Here is a 15897-nt window from a genome sequence, read left to right on the forward strand (position 1 = left end):
TCATTGCTGGCATTTTACCACAGTCCTACATGATGTCTGAAACAATGAAGTTTAAAAGGCATCCATCTGAAGAACTGATTTATGACTTCATGTACAGACATATTGCTCTTAAATGTAGCATATCTATATTTATATTTAACAAGAGGTGTTAAAAGCTAAATGTTAATTTATTAGAGAATGGAGTACCAAACTGAAAGGAAGCCTAGCTCCCAATCGCCACCTTGTTACTGTATTATTATTGCATTATTATTGTTGTTGCTATTGTTATTATCATAATCATTATTACTGTATTAGCATCAGTAACATGATTTATTTCTTCTCAGTCAATCCAGTTATTTTCATTATCCGGTTGTTTCTATTTTTGCATGCATGCAGGTCCCTACTGGCATTGCTCCCTTAACATTCCCCAAGAAGGATCAGACCAAAGTTTAGCACAGTGACTTTCTTTTAATTAATTGTAACTTTGGAAGTCTATGGATTTCGGTATTTCCTTTTTTGCCCATTTTATTTCTTGTGGATCATCAGTGATGCATGTTATTTTATCACTGTTTGCAAGTAACTGAACATCAATATTTAAGGTTTTGATGATTGCACAGTAGGAAAGTAGCACTTCCCTGTGCCTGTTTAAAGCCATCAGATCTTGTATATCTTGTATATCTGCCCTCTGCAGCTGTGATTGGCAAACAATGTGGCTGCTTGAAGTAGGTATAGATAAACGCTACATCTGTATTCTTACATACTCCAAAGGTGAACCTCATGAAAGAAGGTGAGTGAGGAGCTAGCAAAACAGTAATAGAAGTAGGTCTGCTAACTGCCCAGAGAATGCTTATATTGTTGATGACTATTGTTTTCATCAACTCATCTATTCTTTAGTGAAAAGTATTTGTAATAGCTGAACTGGATTCTAATGGTGAGCTCCATATGTAGAGAATTTTTCATCCTCTTCATCAGACCAAATTCAATTGCCATAGAATTAATGAGAAGTCCTGAGATACCTTTGGAAACATTTCAATGCCAGTTGCTGCAGAAGTTCTGTATCAGTTTTCACACTTGGGCATCTTGGCGCTCATGTAGTTTAGAAATTACTGATGTGATTGGGTTGATGTTCAAAAAGTAAACAGGTCAAATCTGAGTGTGAATCTGTTTCTCTGCTTTCCTCTGCTGGTACTGTACAATCTGTTTTTGGCCATTGTCTTTAGCTGACTTATAAAATGGGTGAAAAGTCCTATTCCTTAACAAAAGCAGTATGACTTAGAATATACCTCTTACTGCAGGTTTTTCCTACAGAATTACCAACATGTCCTAGCTCTGATTTTTGCTGTAAAGGAGATCAATGAACATTCCCTCATCTTACCTAACATAACTTTGGGGATTCACGTTGCTGATAGCTATTTCATGGCAAGAGGGACCACCTTTGCTTCAGTTGAGCTTCTCTCCACACGGGGCAGGTTCATCCCCAATTATAAGTGTGATGCCAAGGACTGGGCAGTATCTGTTATTGCAGGACCTACCTCTCACATCTGTTCCTTCATGGCAAACGTTCTGAATGTCTACAAGATGCCCCAGGTAAGTTCTGCTTAAGAAAGAGGAAGGAAGGAAGGAAGGAAGGAAGGAAGGAAGGAAGGAAGGAAGGAAGGAAGGAAGGAAGGAAGGAAGGAAGGAAAGTCTTTTCCCTCATAAGTTTTGTGACTTGGAAATTGTAGCAATTTCAAAACATGAACGAAGAGGCAAACTTGTAGGCTTGCCACAAGATGGGGATATTTTTAGTTTATTTATTTTGTGCATGTATTTGATCTATGCCTAAATTTGTATCCAATTCCATATTACACATTTCAATTTCTTGGCTCATTTATGAATTCACTGATATAAAAATTGGGATCATCTTCACTCGTTTTCAGCACATTTGAATATTAATAATATTAAGGATTTAGGAACCTGACTTAACCATTCAGGAAATCATAATTTAGGAGCAATTACTTGCTGTTTCCTTCCTTGAAAATTGTTGGTGCAAATATTCTACATTAGTCCAAGTAAAAAGACACTAAATTATGCAGTAAAAAGAGAAGACAAATGCATAATCACTGAAATAATATATGGTAGAGGAGTATTTACTTCCCCTTTTACAACCTTTTACTTGACTGTGAAAAATCATGGAGAAGGTTAAGGAAAGCTAGGAAAATTAAAACATGAATTATTATAATTTAATTATTATTATTGACAATGATGATGATGATGATCCTATGTATCCCTTAAATGCCTGTACTTCAACTGTACTAAAGAAGTTGACTTTTAACCAAAGCTATTTAACTGAATTGACTATTGGGGGGGGGGGGTCTAGCAACAAAAGTATGCATCATGATGTCACAACACAATCCCTATAGTTTATATATTTGTGTCAGACACTGGGTTGCAAATATGTAATGGAAGGCTTTGCATCATGATGCCGTCATATGTACGTTTTTTGGTGTCATAGCTAGCTACGGACGGTTATGATTGGGAATTAATTAGTACATAGGTAATAAATTCTTTAACAGAGAGCCAATTTGGTGTAGTAGTAAAGGCTTCAAGCTAGAAACTGGGAGACCGTGAGTTCTAGTTCCTCCTTAGGCACAAAGCCAGCTGGGTGACCTTGGGGCAGTTCTTCTCTCTCAGCCTAGAAAGCAAGCAAGGGCAAACCACTTCTGAAATCTTGCCAAGAAACCTGCAGGGATTTGTCCAGGCAGTCACCAGGAGTCACCACTGATTTGAAAGTATATATATGCACAGACAGACACAAGTCTCCAGGACGAGACTAAACTGGCAAATCAAACACAAATGGAAGTAGGCATACATTCCCAAAATGCTGATCAGAGTACTGAGGGACAACACAGGGTAGAATCACACTCCCAAACTGCAAGCCTGACCCTTCAGAGAAAAGTATCCCCATCTGGGGCAGGAATGGCTTCTTCTAATTGGTTAAGAAACTTTCCCAACCACCAAACCATCTGACTTGTCTGGATTTACTCTAGTTTCAGTCTCTTGCTGCTCATCTAGTCCTCAGTCTAGTATAGACAGGGGAAAATTAAGAAGCCTGGCACAACTAACAAAATGGAAAGGATGAATGGAGCCAGATGTTACTTGCCTGAAGGTGTTATCTACATGAAGGTGGCACCCAATCTCAGAAACTCTGATGGTCACCCCCAGTGACTTCATAGACATGTTGAAAATGTACTGTTAGCTTCTCATGTAAGTAAGTTGTCTTGCTGTGAGGTTAATCCACAAAATTCCCTCTGCCTTACGGAAATACTCTTAAGTGGACCCTTTGGTCAACCCTTGAATCTGGCAACCTTCTTCAAACTGTTGATACCTCCTATTGCTGAAAGAGGCATTAATGACCTGCCTAAACTGATTCCTTCCTGCTATTACCAGGCAAAAGGGATCTGGATCTTGAACTTCTCCAAGCATCCTGCTTGCATCCACAAGGAGACAGGTTGAAACTAGTCTAACAATGCAAGATTAGGTTCCTGCCAATCACCATCAGTAAAGCTGTCATCAAGCTGGAGGAGGAGATGGTGGTGGGTGCCTCCTCTTAAAGGGTAGGGAAGGAGAAAATATATTCTCTAGCCATTTACTCTTGTATCACACATCATGGAAACTAAGAGGCAGATATTTTAATAAAATAGGTTAAGAAGTAATGAAGTGTTTCTATTAACTTGGTATGAACCAGAAAAGGGACCTATGGCCATGTAGAACTTGTTGGATTACAATTTCCATCAAGATTAATTATTGGAGGACCTGGCTTTAAGGACTGAAATTTATGCAAAACTGTGTATAAAATAACACATTGATTTGTATTTTACTTCATAATTTTGGCTACGTGTGCCATGAATTTATCTTTGAACATAAAGCAATAATGTTGCATTAATCTTATACTACCATCCCTTGATTGGTTAACTTTCTTTGCTGGGACCTATAAGCAGGAATCCAGATGAAGGATAAGCCAATTTGTGTTCCATTACTCAGGACCAATCAGATTGAACAAAATGTGGACCATTTTCAATATAACATTTTTTGAATCAAGAATTTAGAATTTATTTCTTAAATCCCAGATCTATGGCTTTGTAATGATCTCCACTTTTAAACATTGCTGAAAAAAAATGATCATCAGTTAATTCTGGGCTGGACATGTGTTGAAGTTTAATTGCAAATATTAAACTCAAATATATATATTCAGGAAAGACATGAGTCATTTTGGAAATCCAGCATTTATTTAATTCATTTTCCTAGCTCATATATGGACCTGCTCCAAAAACAGATGACAACGTACATGCTGTTTTCTTTCATCATTTTTTCCCAAATGAGAACACTGAGATTAAAGCAATTCTCCAGTTGCTGTTGTATTTAAAGTGGACATGGATTGGGCTGGTTTTTCAACGCACTGAGAGTGGAGAGAGATTTGTACATAATGCCATCACTATGTTTCCAGAGAAAGGTGTGTGCTTTGACTTCATGGAACAGTTGGCCATGGAGACATTTTCTGACAACATTGTAGTTACCTTTAGTGAGTTGATTAAAATGTACACAATTATCATGAACAGCACTTCCAATGTTGTGATCTTACATTGTGAAAACCAGGTCACAGTCATTTTTAGAATGTTCCCCTATGCTTCAGAATTTGAAAACATACCAATAAAGAGAAAAGATAAAGTTTGGATAATGACAGCCCAGATGGAGTTCACATCACTTTCCTTTCAAAGAATGCGAGGGATGGATTTCTTCCATGGTGCTATGTCTTTTGCAGTGTCCTCCAAGGAGATATCTGGGTTCAAAACATTTGTACAAATGAGAAGCCCTACTTCAGAAAAGGAAGACCATTTAATAAGATTGTTCTGGGAACAGGCATTTGCATGTTCTTTCCCTAAAGACATATTGGATGAGGACATTGGAGTAGTGTGTACTGGAGAAGAGAAGCTGGAGACTCTTCCTAATGCTGTTTTTGATATCACCATGACTGGGCAGAGTTACAGCATCTATAATGCAGTCTATGCTGTGGCAAATGCTTTGCAAGCCATGCTTTCCCCCACATTCAAATATAAAGTGAGGGCAGCTGGTAGAAGACTACTGAGTCTGAATCAACAGGCATGGCAGGTATACCTATCTATCTATCTATCTATCTATCTATCTATCTATCTATCTATCAAATCTGTCACCACCCATCTCCGACTGGAGGGACTCTGGGTAGTTTACAATATAAAACAATAAATATATAATAAAATTTCAATATAAAACACACTATAAAACAATTTCACACATACCTTACTGATCTTCCTCTTCTAATTAAATGAACCACTGAGATGGGGACATAGCCAATAAGAAGATTAGAATAGTGGTATGCAGGTCTCTTCCTATTCTAGTATCCTCATAGTTTTATGAATTACATTAAACTTTACAATGATATGTGTGTCATCACAACAATGTGGAGTAGGCATATATAAATTAGACCAGCTCTGATTGAATTAATGGATTTGAGTGGAATAATTGATTTGACTTGATCTGTCATTCAGTATGAAGTATGTTCTTGTTCTGAATGATTAAACTGATTCAAAGAGTAAATGAAATTTGATGAAACAGTATCAAATTACTATAAAACTACACAATAACAATGAAACAATAAAAAGATCATTCTAGTAATGTAAAATATTAGTAGTATATGTATATTCATCCACGTGAATTGCTTTGTCTTCCTTGTATTTAGCTCCATCATTATCTGAGAACACTCTCATTTAACAACAGTGTTGGAGAGAAAATTTTCTTTAATGAAAATGGGGAATTAGAAACTGGATTTGATATCATCAACTGGATCACATTCCCAAACCAGACTTTCCTTAATGTCAAAGTTGGAAGGATAGACTCCACAGCTTCCCCAGATAAGCTGCTCACCATTTCTGTAGAGAACATCATCTGGCCAAGTGAGTTTAGAAAGGTATCTCCTGCTCGCTTTTCAAATTGTATAAAATAACCCCCCCTTTTTAAATCATGTCTTTCTTCATATAGATCATGTCTTTGTTCATATTGTAGAGTCTTGCAAGAAAAATAACTGTGAATGGATCCTATCCTTCACTGAGTCAATAGTGTCAAAACTGAGACTTACTAACATTTCTAGATTGGCTGCATAAGAAACTGTCTCAGAGATTACATTTCAAGAGTTTAAAGTAGTTATGATTTAATAATAAACCATGTTTAAACACAGACAGGGCTGAAGCTGTATAGTTCTATATGCTGAGAGAATTCCACACCTGGCTAGGGTACATCTGAATAAACCCTGAGTTCTATCTACCTACCTACCTACCTATCTATCTATCTATCTATCTATCTATCTATCTATCTATCTATCTATCTATCTATCTATCATTCAAATTTCTATTACCACCCATCTCCCCCCAATTCTCAATAATGATATTGATTTACGCAAGCTGGATGCCCAGATTCTATATTAGCTTAAATTTTGTTATCTTGGTGTGTGTGTGTGTATGAGTCAGTTTTAGAGCACAGCATAGAGTCACCTTTAGTTATTCTGCTGAGAAAGTAGTTACTTTTCTTCTTCTGGCAACACAAAATCTGACACTTGTCAGTCTAGTGATGATGCTGAGGGGCTGAGAATTTCTGAGCTTTGATTAGCTGCTTGAAGCTGTTGTAGGCATGCAATTTTCCTATCTGGTTGCCTTGGACTGACCAACCGACCAACCGGCCTACTTACCTCCCCATTGGAATATCAATATCCAAGCAGCTTGATATACCTATCAGGTATGATTTATTTTGTTTTCTGTGTGTCACTCTCTGTGTGTTTAACATGGGGATACTCATCTTCCAATCTTTATTTACATCCTTTTGCTGGGAGGAACCACCACCCACCACTTTTACTCTTTGGTGTGATTGTTTGATGTATGTGTGAATATATGAGTGTGTAGTTGTGTGAGCTGGGAAAAACATAGAGATAGGAAAGCATTACGATACATGTGTACATACACAAACGTAGAATTGGAGTGGGAGAGAGATATTATTTGCCTGACCCAAAACCATTTGCAGGGCATTAGAAATAATAATAACAACAACAACAACAACAACAATAATAATAATAGGTTTCTTTAGCCGTCTCTTCCATGGAATGAAAACACATCTCTCTCTGGGAAAACAAAGTAATTTTCATTGCATTAGAGTTCAGTGAAGTGTTGCAGTAACATATGCATTTTATTGCATCTCTCTTGTTCAGTATAGGCACCTTCTCTAATGAGCAAGTCATGATCTTATAAAGGTTACAGTTATGGCCATAGTGTTTCCTTCCAAGAATTAGAAATGGTTTGCTTTTGCCTTCTGGGTTAGATATTGCAGTTCCTTCTCCCAAGTGTGTTGATTTCCATCTGCCATCATTTGAATAATCTTAGTTCCGTCCCTCTTTTACCATTAGGAATGCATGCTTCAGAAATACCATTCTCAGGGGGTACTGGAAAGATCTTTTCCTTCTCATATCAAGGCAAATACCCACCAGGGTGACTAGCTGGTCAAACAGGTGACTCAACAAGTCTTGGCAGTAAATCACAAGTTCTCAAAGCTTTGAGTACAATAGTTGATTGCCCGCCACAGTGCAAAGAACACAGAAAGAGATATGCCTATGCCGCAGTAGGATCCTTCCTTCACCACCACCTCTCCTGCTTCCAAATTAACAGATACTTGGTGGGTCACTTTGTATTTGGAAAAACAGGAAGGAACTTATTCCAGCCTTTCCAGCCTCAGCCCTTACTCCATATTACAAGATAGTCCATTGTTGGCACTAAGAAAATGCAGAGAAGATCAAAGTATCAACAAGCTAGAGAGATATGATCCATCTGAGTCACCATGATTAAATCAGTCTGATTATAGAAGAGAGTTCAGCCTTCATTATTAGGCTTTCACACAACTTTGAACTTTGTGAATATCTGCCAGGAAACATATTCATTAACATTCACTGATGGTCCCATAGCAAGTGCTAATGAGACACAATGTGACTTGATATGGGTTTATTATCCCCTTAAATATCTTAAATGTGTAAAAGATCTGCCCAATAGAAATGCATACCAAACATTTTTTTTTTCCAAAAAGGTATGCTATTTTGTTCAGTGATCAAGCATTCACTTTATACTAGCACAGTTACAGAGAAATGCAGATCTATGAAACAACAACAACAACAACATCCTGGTTTTATTTCTTGACAGACACTGCCCCTTTCTGTGTGCAATGACAATTGCTATTCAGGTTACAGCAAGTTTAAAATAGAAGGTAAACCATTTTGCTGCTATGATTGCCTTCCATGTGCAAAAGGGAAGATTTCAAACAAGATGGGTAAGAGGTTTCATTTGTAGATCTATATGTATTGTGAGCCAAGCACTAATCTTTAAACTAGAAGTATATAGTTTTTAGCTCAATAGCTGTGCAGTTCCCCCCCTCCCCCAAAAAATGTCTGAATTTAGGATAAGGAGGCAATAGCAGAATGCTCATTCCTATGATTCCATTCCATCAACTCACATGTTCTTCTGACCTTTAGAAATAGAAAATAGAAACATGTTTAGCCAAGCATTTAGCCAAGCATTTAGCCAAACATGGGTGGCTTTACAAATCGAATTATTTAATCCATTTGTAAAGCCACCCATATCAAAAAGTGACTGTAGGCAGTGAACAATAACAAATATAATAAAAACAATTGCATCCCAAATACAAAAAAAATTAAATACATAGCATCCAAGAAAAACAACACAGTCAACACAGTCACCAACAATACTTAGTGAACACAACCATTTTTATTTTAGAATAGTTAATGTCCATCTTTTCTTCTTTATACTATGCTGCTAGGACCTTTAGGCTCTGTCAAAGCCTGATTTTATCTAGCATAATTTGACTGCATCATTGACATAGAGGAAAATGTATGTCTGCTTCTTGGCCAATACATTTAACTATCAATACCAGTCCAAGTGCCACCAAATAAACACATACACACAACCATATGCACACAGACATGCATGCATGGATACATTCACATACAGACATTGCCATTCTTAAGATACTTCAGAACAAATAAAATTGATATAAATGAAGGAACTAATGAAATCACATCAACTCATTTTCAGTCCATCTAACTCATATAATGGTTATACTGTACCTGAAGCCCAATCCTTTTCTTTTTCAGATGCAAATGACTGTTTCCAATGTTTAGTCAATCAATACCCAAACAAAGCTCAAAATATCTGCATTCCAAAATGGATCATATTTTTGTCTTACAAAGAACCCTTGGGAATCACCTTGACAAGTGTTGCTTTCTTCTTTTCTCTCATCTCATCTGTGGTGCTGGGGATCTTCACTAAATACCAGGACACTCCCATCATCAAAGCCAACAACAGGAACCTCACTTATATTCTTGTCATTGCTCTCCTGCTCTCTTTCCTTTGCACTTTGCTTTTCATTGGGCAACCTGACCAAATGAAATGTCTCATGAGACAAACTACTTTTAGCATCATCTTCTCTGTAGCTCTTTCTTGTATATTGGGGAAAACAACCATAGTCGTTCTGGCTTTCATGGCCACCAAGCCAGGCTCCAAAATGAGGAAATGGGTGGGGAAAAGGCTGGCTATCTGTATTGTCCTTTCTTGCTCCCTGGTACAAACCACAATTTGTGTTGTGTGGCTTACAATTTCTCCCCCATTCCCAGATTCTGACATGTACTCCATGGCTGAAGAAATTATCCTGCAGTGTAATGAAGGTTCAAACACTATGTTTTATATTGCCCTTAGTTTTTTGGGGTTCTTGACTGCTATCAGTTTCACAGTGGCTTTCCTAGCTAGGAAGTTACCAGACAGCTTTAACGAAGCCAAATTTATTACCTTCAGCATGTTGGTCTTTTGTTCTGTCTGGATATCATTTGTTCCTGCCTATGTGAGCACCAAGGGGAAATACACAGTAGTTGTGGAGATCTTCTCCATTTTGGCTTCTGCAGCTGGTTTATTGTGGTGCATCTTTTTCCCCAAATGCTACATTATTGTTCTGCGGCCTGATTTGAACAAAAGGGAGCAGCTGATAAAGAGATAAAAGTGAATTATATTTTATTTTTTTATGGATCCTTTTTTGCTTATCTATTTGCTACAATAGAGCTTCATTTTCTTCTTCTAGAGGACAGGCTAAAATTTCACAGCCAAACATAACATGCAGGACTGGTCCTGGCATTCTCTAAGTCCTGAAATTAGCAACATTAATCTGAAAGGTCTGGCCCTGTTCACTTGATTAAAAACATTTATTGAAATTTCTGGCGTATTGCTGTGAAAAAGAAATTTCAAATGAAGAACCTACCACTAAGAAAAAGCCAAAGCTTCATTATGAATTATCTGGATTTCTGGTCTTTTGAGGGCAATGGCTGTTGAAAAGATCAAATGCTGATGTATTGACATATTAGACTGAATTCTACCACCCTTGGAAATGTGATGCTAAGTGGTTACTCCACGAGACGCACAAAGAACCCTTGGCAAACAGAACAGCCTGCAGGAAAATCATGTTTATAGACCAGAAAAATACTCTGGATAATAAATTTAAAAGAATGTTCTTTCTGTCCTTGTAATGACAGACAAGTCTAATGTGCCCTTTACTGCAGAAACGCACCCTGAATTCACATTCCCCAAGGCTTTACAATACCTTTGTATACCATCCTCAGTCAAAAGAAAAATGCTGTGTCCCTTCTATTTACCTGAGCTTCAGTTTAGATTAATTCTGTTTCATCATTAATTGTTTGGCAGAGGATGTCCAGACATTTCACCAGACTTGGTCTTCAATTAAAACCATCATATGGGAGGGACTATCCAGTGGTTTTCTACTTCTTACAATTTGTATAACCTTTTCTGTAGCAAGCATGTGCTGAAGAATTATTTATGCAGTACATATATAGTATGAAATATTAATAAACTTAAAACAAATCTGCTCAAAGTAGAGATATTGGTAACTAATATTTATATCAACCAAATTTATTTGGGTATACTTCTAGTGATTAAATGGTTTCATTTTAGAGCAACTGAAGAGAAAGTGATCCAGGATGATTCAACTTTGATAGAGAATATGAAAGTCATTTCATTTGGGGAAGGGTAGACTAGACTAGACTAGACTAGACTAGACTAGACTAGACTAGAACAGAATGCAGGAACAAGGAAGCTTTGCGTCCTTTCAAATGCAACAGGATATTCTAGCATTCCTATGCTACAGAAGGCTTTACTGGAGAAACACCACTGGATGTGTCATGGCCCAGGACTCAGACTGTGAAGAAGCTGCTCCAGTTATGTCAGCCTCGGGAGACACCAAGCCAGGAATCACCTGAGGCTGATCAAAAACAGGCACCATCAGAACAGCTGGAGCAGTCAGATGATGGCATAAAACCTCTAAGCCTTTGGATCCAGCAAATAGAGTGGAGAGCAGAGCAAAGATACTCAGTGAGGCTTCTTGCCAAGCAAGGCTGCTATCACAATAAAAGAGGCAGCCCTGACCCGTGTTTCTCCATTGGAAACAACCATCTGATCTCTGACGGAGATCAGGTCATATTTTTTCCACTGAATTCTGTTTGTTAACCCTGAAACTCTGACCTTCAGACTGGCTGACAAACCGGATTTGGCTGCCTGACCTTTGGACTGGATTTGGACATCTCTTCTGCCCATTCCTTTTGAAAGAGAAACTACCCAGGCAAGAGTTTGAAACCTGGAACAGGACAGGATTCATTATCTTGCAATACACTAGAAAATGTGATTGAAAGGTGAAATCAATAGTAATATTCATAATGGTAGTAATCATTAAATAAGAGGGACTGATAATGGTAGAAAAAGAGGAAGGATTTGGATGAGAGGTAAGTTTAAGGTAGGGCATCAATTCCTGTATAACTCCCCCCGCCCCTCTTTAATTGGCTGAGGTTGTGTGTAAGAATAACTGGATCTCTCATTCCAATAAGCTGAAAAAATAAAGAAAAAAAAAACTTCATTACTGGGAGGTAATGAGGAGGGTGAAGATATGAGCACATCAAGGTGAATGTAAGATTGCAAACAGGTTTACCGGATTCAGGCCGCAGTTGGAAATCAATCATTCCATTTTGCAATTAATCCCCAAGTAGTAAAAGCAATCTCTAATGCGCAAGAAGTAGTGTATTCTTACGTCCCATTATCTGCTTCAAAAGCAAATAATGGGATGTAAGCACAGTATTTTCTGTGCTAGAATGTTGTCCTATCATATACTGTTGAATCAAAGTTTAGCTCACTAAATATTCTGAAAATGTCCATATGAACCTAGTTCAAATCTATGTAACCTATAGGCATGAATTGCTATACAAAAAAAAAAAAAAAACATAGCATCATACAGCCACCTCCTCTGTCATGATGGGGAATATTTTTAAACTCTATTTCTACTTCCCACAGCAGTTAAAACATTTCATCTTATTAGGACCTAGAGAACCATCATTGTTTATTAAAGCATTTACTGATCTTTCAGGCAAAACACTTTCCAGCACACTCTGACAATTTCTAGCTTGTCAGTTTGCTTCTGGGTTGAATTCAAATTGGTGATCTTTAAAACCCTACATGGCATGGGATCAGGTTATTTAAAGGACTGCCTCTCCCCAGTTACATCTACCCATTCCCACCAGGTCCAGCAGGAGAGGCATGTTGTGGGTACCATCAGCCAGGGAAATTCATTGGGTGGGACCTAGGAGGAAAGGCTTTTCTGGCCTTCACCTCATGGGACATCCTTCCCTACAAGGCTGGCTCCAAACCTGTTGGTCTTCCAGAAGGACCTCAAAACATGGTTTTGTCAGCTGGTCTGGGGATCCCATGATAGAGTGGAGCCTGCTAGATAGCTATATGATGATAAAATGGAATGCACTCTCTGTATGTTTTTTTATCTTTTAATTTATGTATTTTGGTTGTATTTTTAATTGGTTTTTACCTATTTGCATTCTTTTATTGTGGACACCACCCAGAGTCACTATATGAGATGAGTGGCTTTATAAATATGATAGATGATAGATAGAACAATTCACAAAATTAAACAAGAAATAAAACAAAAATAGACACCATGAAAGACCATATCCAGACAGTTGCATAAAGCAAGGGAAGGGTTAAAAGAGAACTAAAATAAGAGGCAGAATTGAGATAAAACCTCAAACCCCCATCCCAAAAAGGAACTAAAGCAAAACTTCATACACTTAAGACCCTGCAAAACAGAAAATATTTTGCCCTGTCTTAAATCTTTTTTTTTCCCCTTTAATTACAGGCTTCAGCTCCCAGGGTGTTGCAAAAATGGCAAAAGCTGACTTTTGAAAAGAAACATGACACACTGTTCATCAATGTGACAAAGAAAATTTCCTCAAGTATGTGATTTGCCCCATCATTATTTAAGTGTCCATGATTATCTACAAGTCCCTAAGGAGATACAAGGTGCACAACAAAACAATGCATTAAAACTGCAGGATAATATTCCTTTCCTGTGCAGGGATGTAACTGAGTGATGAAGCATTTTCAGTCTGATACCTTTCAGGCATAGGAAAGATTGGCTTGCAAGATGATTCTTTTCGCTGCAAGCATATTCATGTTATTGCCTCATATCAAATGCTACATTCTTCTTGGTAAATGTAATGTAGGGGACCCACTCTTTATTAGGCACAAAAAATATTGTTCAGAAGACCTGGTTATTGGTGGCATTACTTCTCAGATTTACATGTTTTCCAACACAATAACATTCACAAGGAATCCATTGGAAGAAACCATTGATGATTTCCTGTAATTATTTTTATTGTGTTGATAATTGATAACTGGATCTTACTTCATAGATAGATAGATAGATAGATAGATAGATAGATAGATAGATAGATAGATAGGTAGGTAGGTAGGTAGGTAGGTAGGTAGGTAGATAGATAGATAGATAGATAGATAGATAGATAGATAGATAGATAGATAGATAGATAGATAAAAGTAAAGAGCATAACCGGTTTTAGTGGGTGGTAGAAACCATTGCAGTAGGAGGTGATGGCTTTCATAGCACAGGGGAATTCTGAATTTCCAAGTCACTTTTTTTCCTGAATTGGAATTATTTAAATATTGAATTATTGGAATTGATAGAAGAAGAAAAAGAGAAGAAAAGGTTGTAGGGATAACGGAAAAGATTAGGGCAGATAATAAATTTAGAAGTAATTCTCCTAAATTCAGGTCGCATTTTGCATTTCACCACGTCCCAGGACAAGTGACAGATTATGACATCTGAAAGGAATGGACTCTTCCATCCACTGGTTTAGAAAATCAGAACATAGCAGAGTTATGCCTATTCTGAAACAGAAGTATTGTTACAAACGTTACATTTCTAAACAACTCTCCTTTCAGAATTCATCTGCAGAATTTTCAGCATATCCTGGCCTTGGAATTTGCTGTCAAAGAAATCAATGAAAATCTCCAGATCTTACCTAATATCACACTGGGCATCCATGCCTTCAATAGCTATTTCTTGGCAAGATGGACCTATCTCGCTTCCATGGAGCTTCTCTCTTCCAAGGGAAGATTCATCCCAAACTACAAGTGTGATCTCAAGGACAATGTGGTAGCTGTTCTTGCAGGACCTAACGCTTTCATCGGTCAGTTCATGTCAAATATACTGAGCATTTACAAGATCCCACAGGTAACTTAAAACTCTTTCAGAAAAATTTCCCCTGATATTAATTTTCCCCTCATTTTTCATTTTTCTATTTTATACTGTCTCATTTTTCCATTGTTTTAATTGATGTTTTGTTGTTACAATTATTTGTAATAATAATAATAATAATTATTATTATTATTATTATTATGGCAGCCTGGAAATATCTGTTTATGATAGAGGGATAGAAAGAGTGGGAGAAAGAGGGACAGGAGAGCTTTTATTGTAAACCAACCAGAGTCCCCCATAAGGGGAGATGGGCGGTAATATAAATTTAATAAATAAATAAATAAATATTAAAAAACATTTTGGAAAGGGATGTTGTTTTTATATTATGTTTCAGAATGCTAACAGAAGTCAAGCTTTTGTTTTCTTGTTGTTTTGGACAGTATTACAAAAAGCAGTTGATTTTTCAGAAGTCTTTAGACACAAATGTCCTGTTGTAATATTATTCTTATTTCCCCCCCCCCCCCCTTAGGTTGCATATGGCTCTGCTCCAGTGATAGATGAGAGCACACCGGCTATTTTCTTGCACCGGGCATTTCCAAATGAAGATCTTCAATTTAAAGGGATGACTCAAATGTTGCTACATTTTCAGTGGATATGGATTGGGCTGATCGTCCAAAGTGCTGAGAAACAAGACAGGTTTCTCCAGAATAGGCTTGCCATATTTTCTCAGAAAGGTATTTGCTTTGACTTTGTGGAAGAGCTGCCCAAGGCATCTGTTTCCAATGAAATATATAACCTGCTTATGCAATATATAAAAGTTTACAATGTTGTTATGAGAAGTAATGCCAATGCTGTGGTTATCTATTGTGAAAACCAGGACATGGTCATTTTGAGAATGTTGCCCTATATTTCAGACTTTGAGAACACAACAGTGAAGAGAAAAGACAAAATTTGGATAATGCCAGCCCAGATGGAGTTCTCATCTGTTCCCTTTCAAAGGTATCGAACTATGGATTTCATCCATGGGTCTCTGTCTTTTCAAGTTGCCTCAAAGGAGGTCTTGGGCTTCAAGAGATTTCTTCAGATGAGAAAACTTGATTCTGCAGAGGAAGACAGTTTGATGAGAGTGTTCTGGGAAGGTGCATTTGAATGTTCTTTCTCCAGTGCCATCATAGAGGGGAATGCTGAGAAGGAATGCACTGGGGAGGAACCTCTGGAGACCCTTCCTAAGTCAGTTTTTGA

The 15897-nt window shown here is 37.5% G+C and overlaps 1 protein-coding gene across 1 annotated transcript; it reads left to right on the forward strand.

The window, feature by feature from the left end:
• Positions 1-686: 686 nt before the first annotated feature.
• LOC134497007 (vomeronasal type-2 receptor 26-like) lies at positions 687-10092 on the forward strand. The gene is made up of 4 exons (XM_063302721.1): positions 687-766; positions 1449-1566; positions 8229-8355; positions 9197-10092. Exons 1-4 carry the CDS (start codon positions 687-689, stop codon positions 10090-10092), a joined length of 1221 nt encoding a protein of 406 aa, XP_063158791.1.
• The last annotated feature ends 5805 nt before the right edge of the window (positions 10093-15897 follow it).

Source organism: Candoia aspera, chromosome 4 (assembly GCF_035149785.1).
Source record: "Candoia aspera isolate rCanAsp1 chromosome 4, rCanAsp1.hap2, whole genome shotgun sequence".
Lineage (NCBI taxonomy): Eukaryota > Metazoa > Chordata > Lepidosauria > Squamata > Boidae > Candoia > Candoia aspera.

Bases quoted from the DNA above. Each gene is read 5' to 3' on its own strand.
- LOC134497007 (XM_063302721.1), top strand. From the start codon at position 687: ATGTGGCTGCTTGAAGTAGGTATAGATAAACGCTACATCTGTATTCTT. The intron at 1,567-8,228 runs GTAAGTTCTGCT...ATTTCTTGACAG, and splicing joins ATGTCTACAAGATGCCCCAG to ACACTGCCCCTTTCTGTGTG. The intron at 8,356-9,196 runs GTAAGAGGTTTC...TTTCTTTTTCAG, and splicing joins GAAGATTTCAAACAAGATGG to ATGCAAATGACTGTTTCCAA.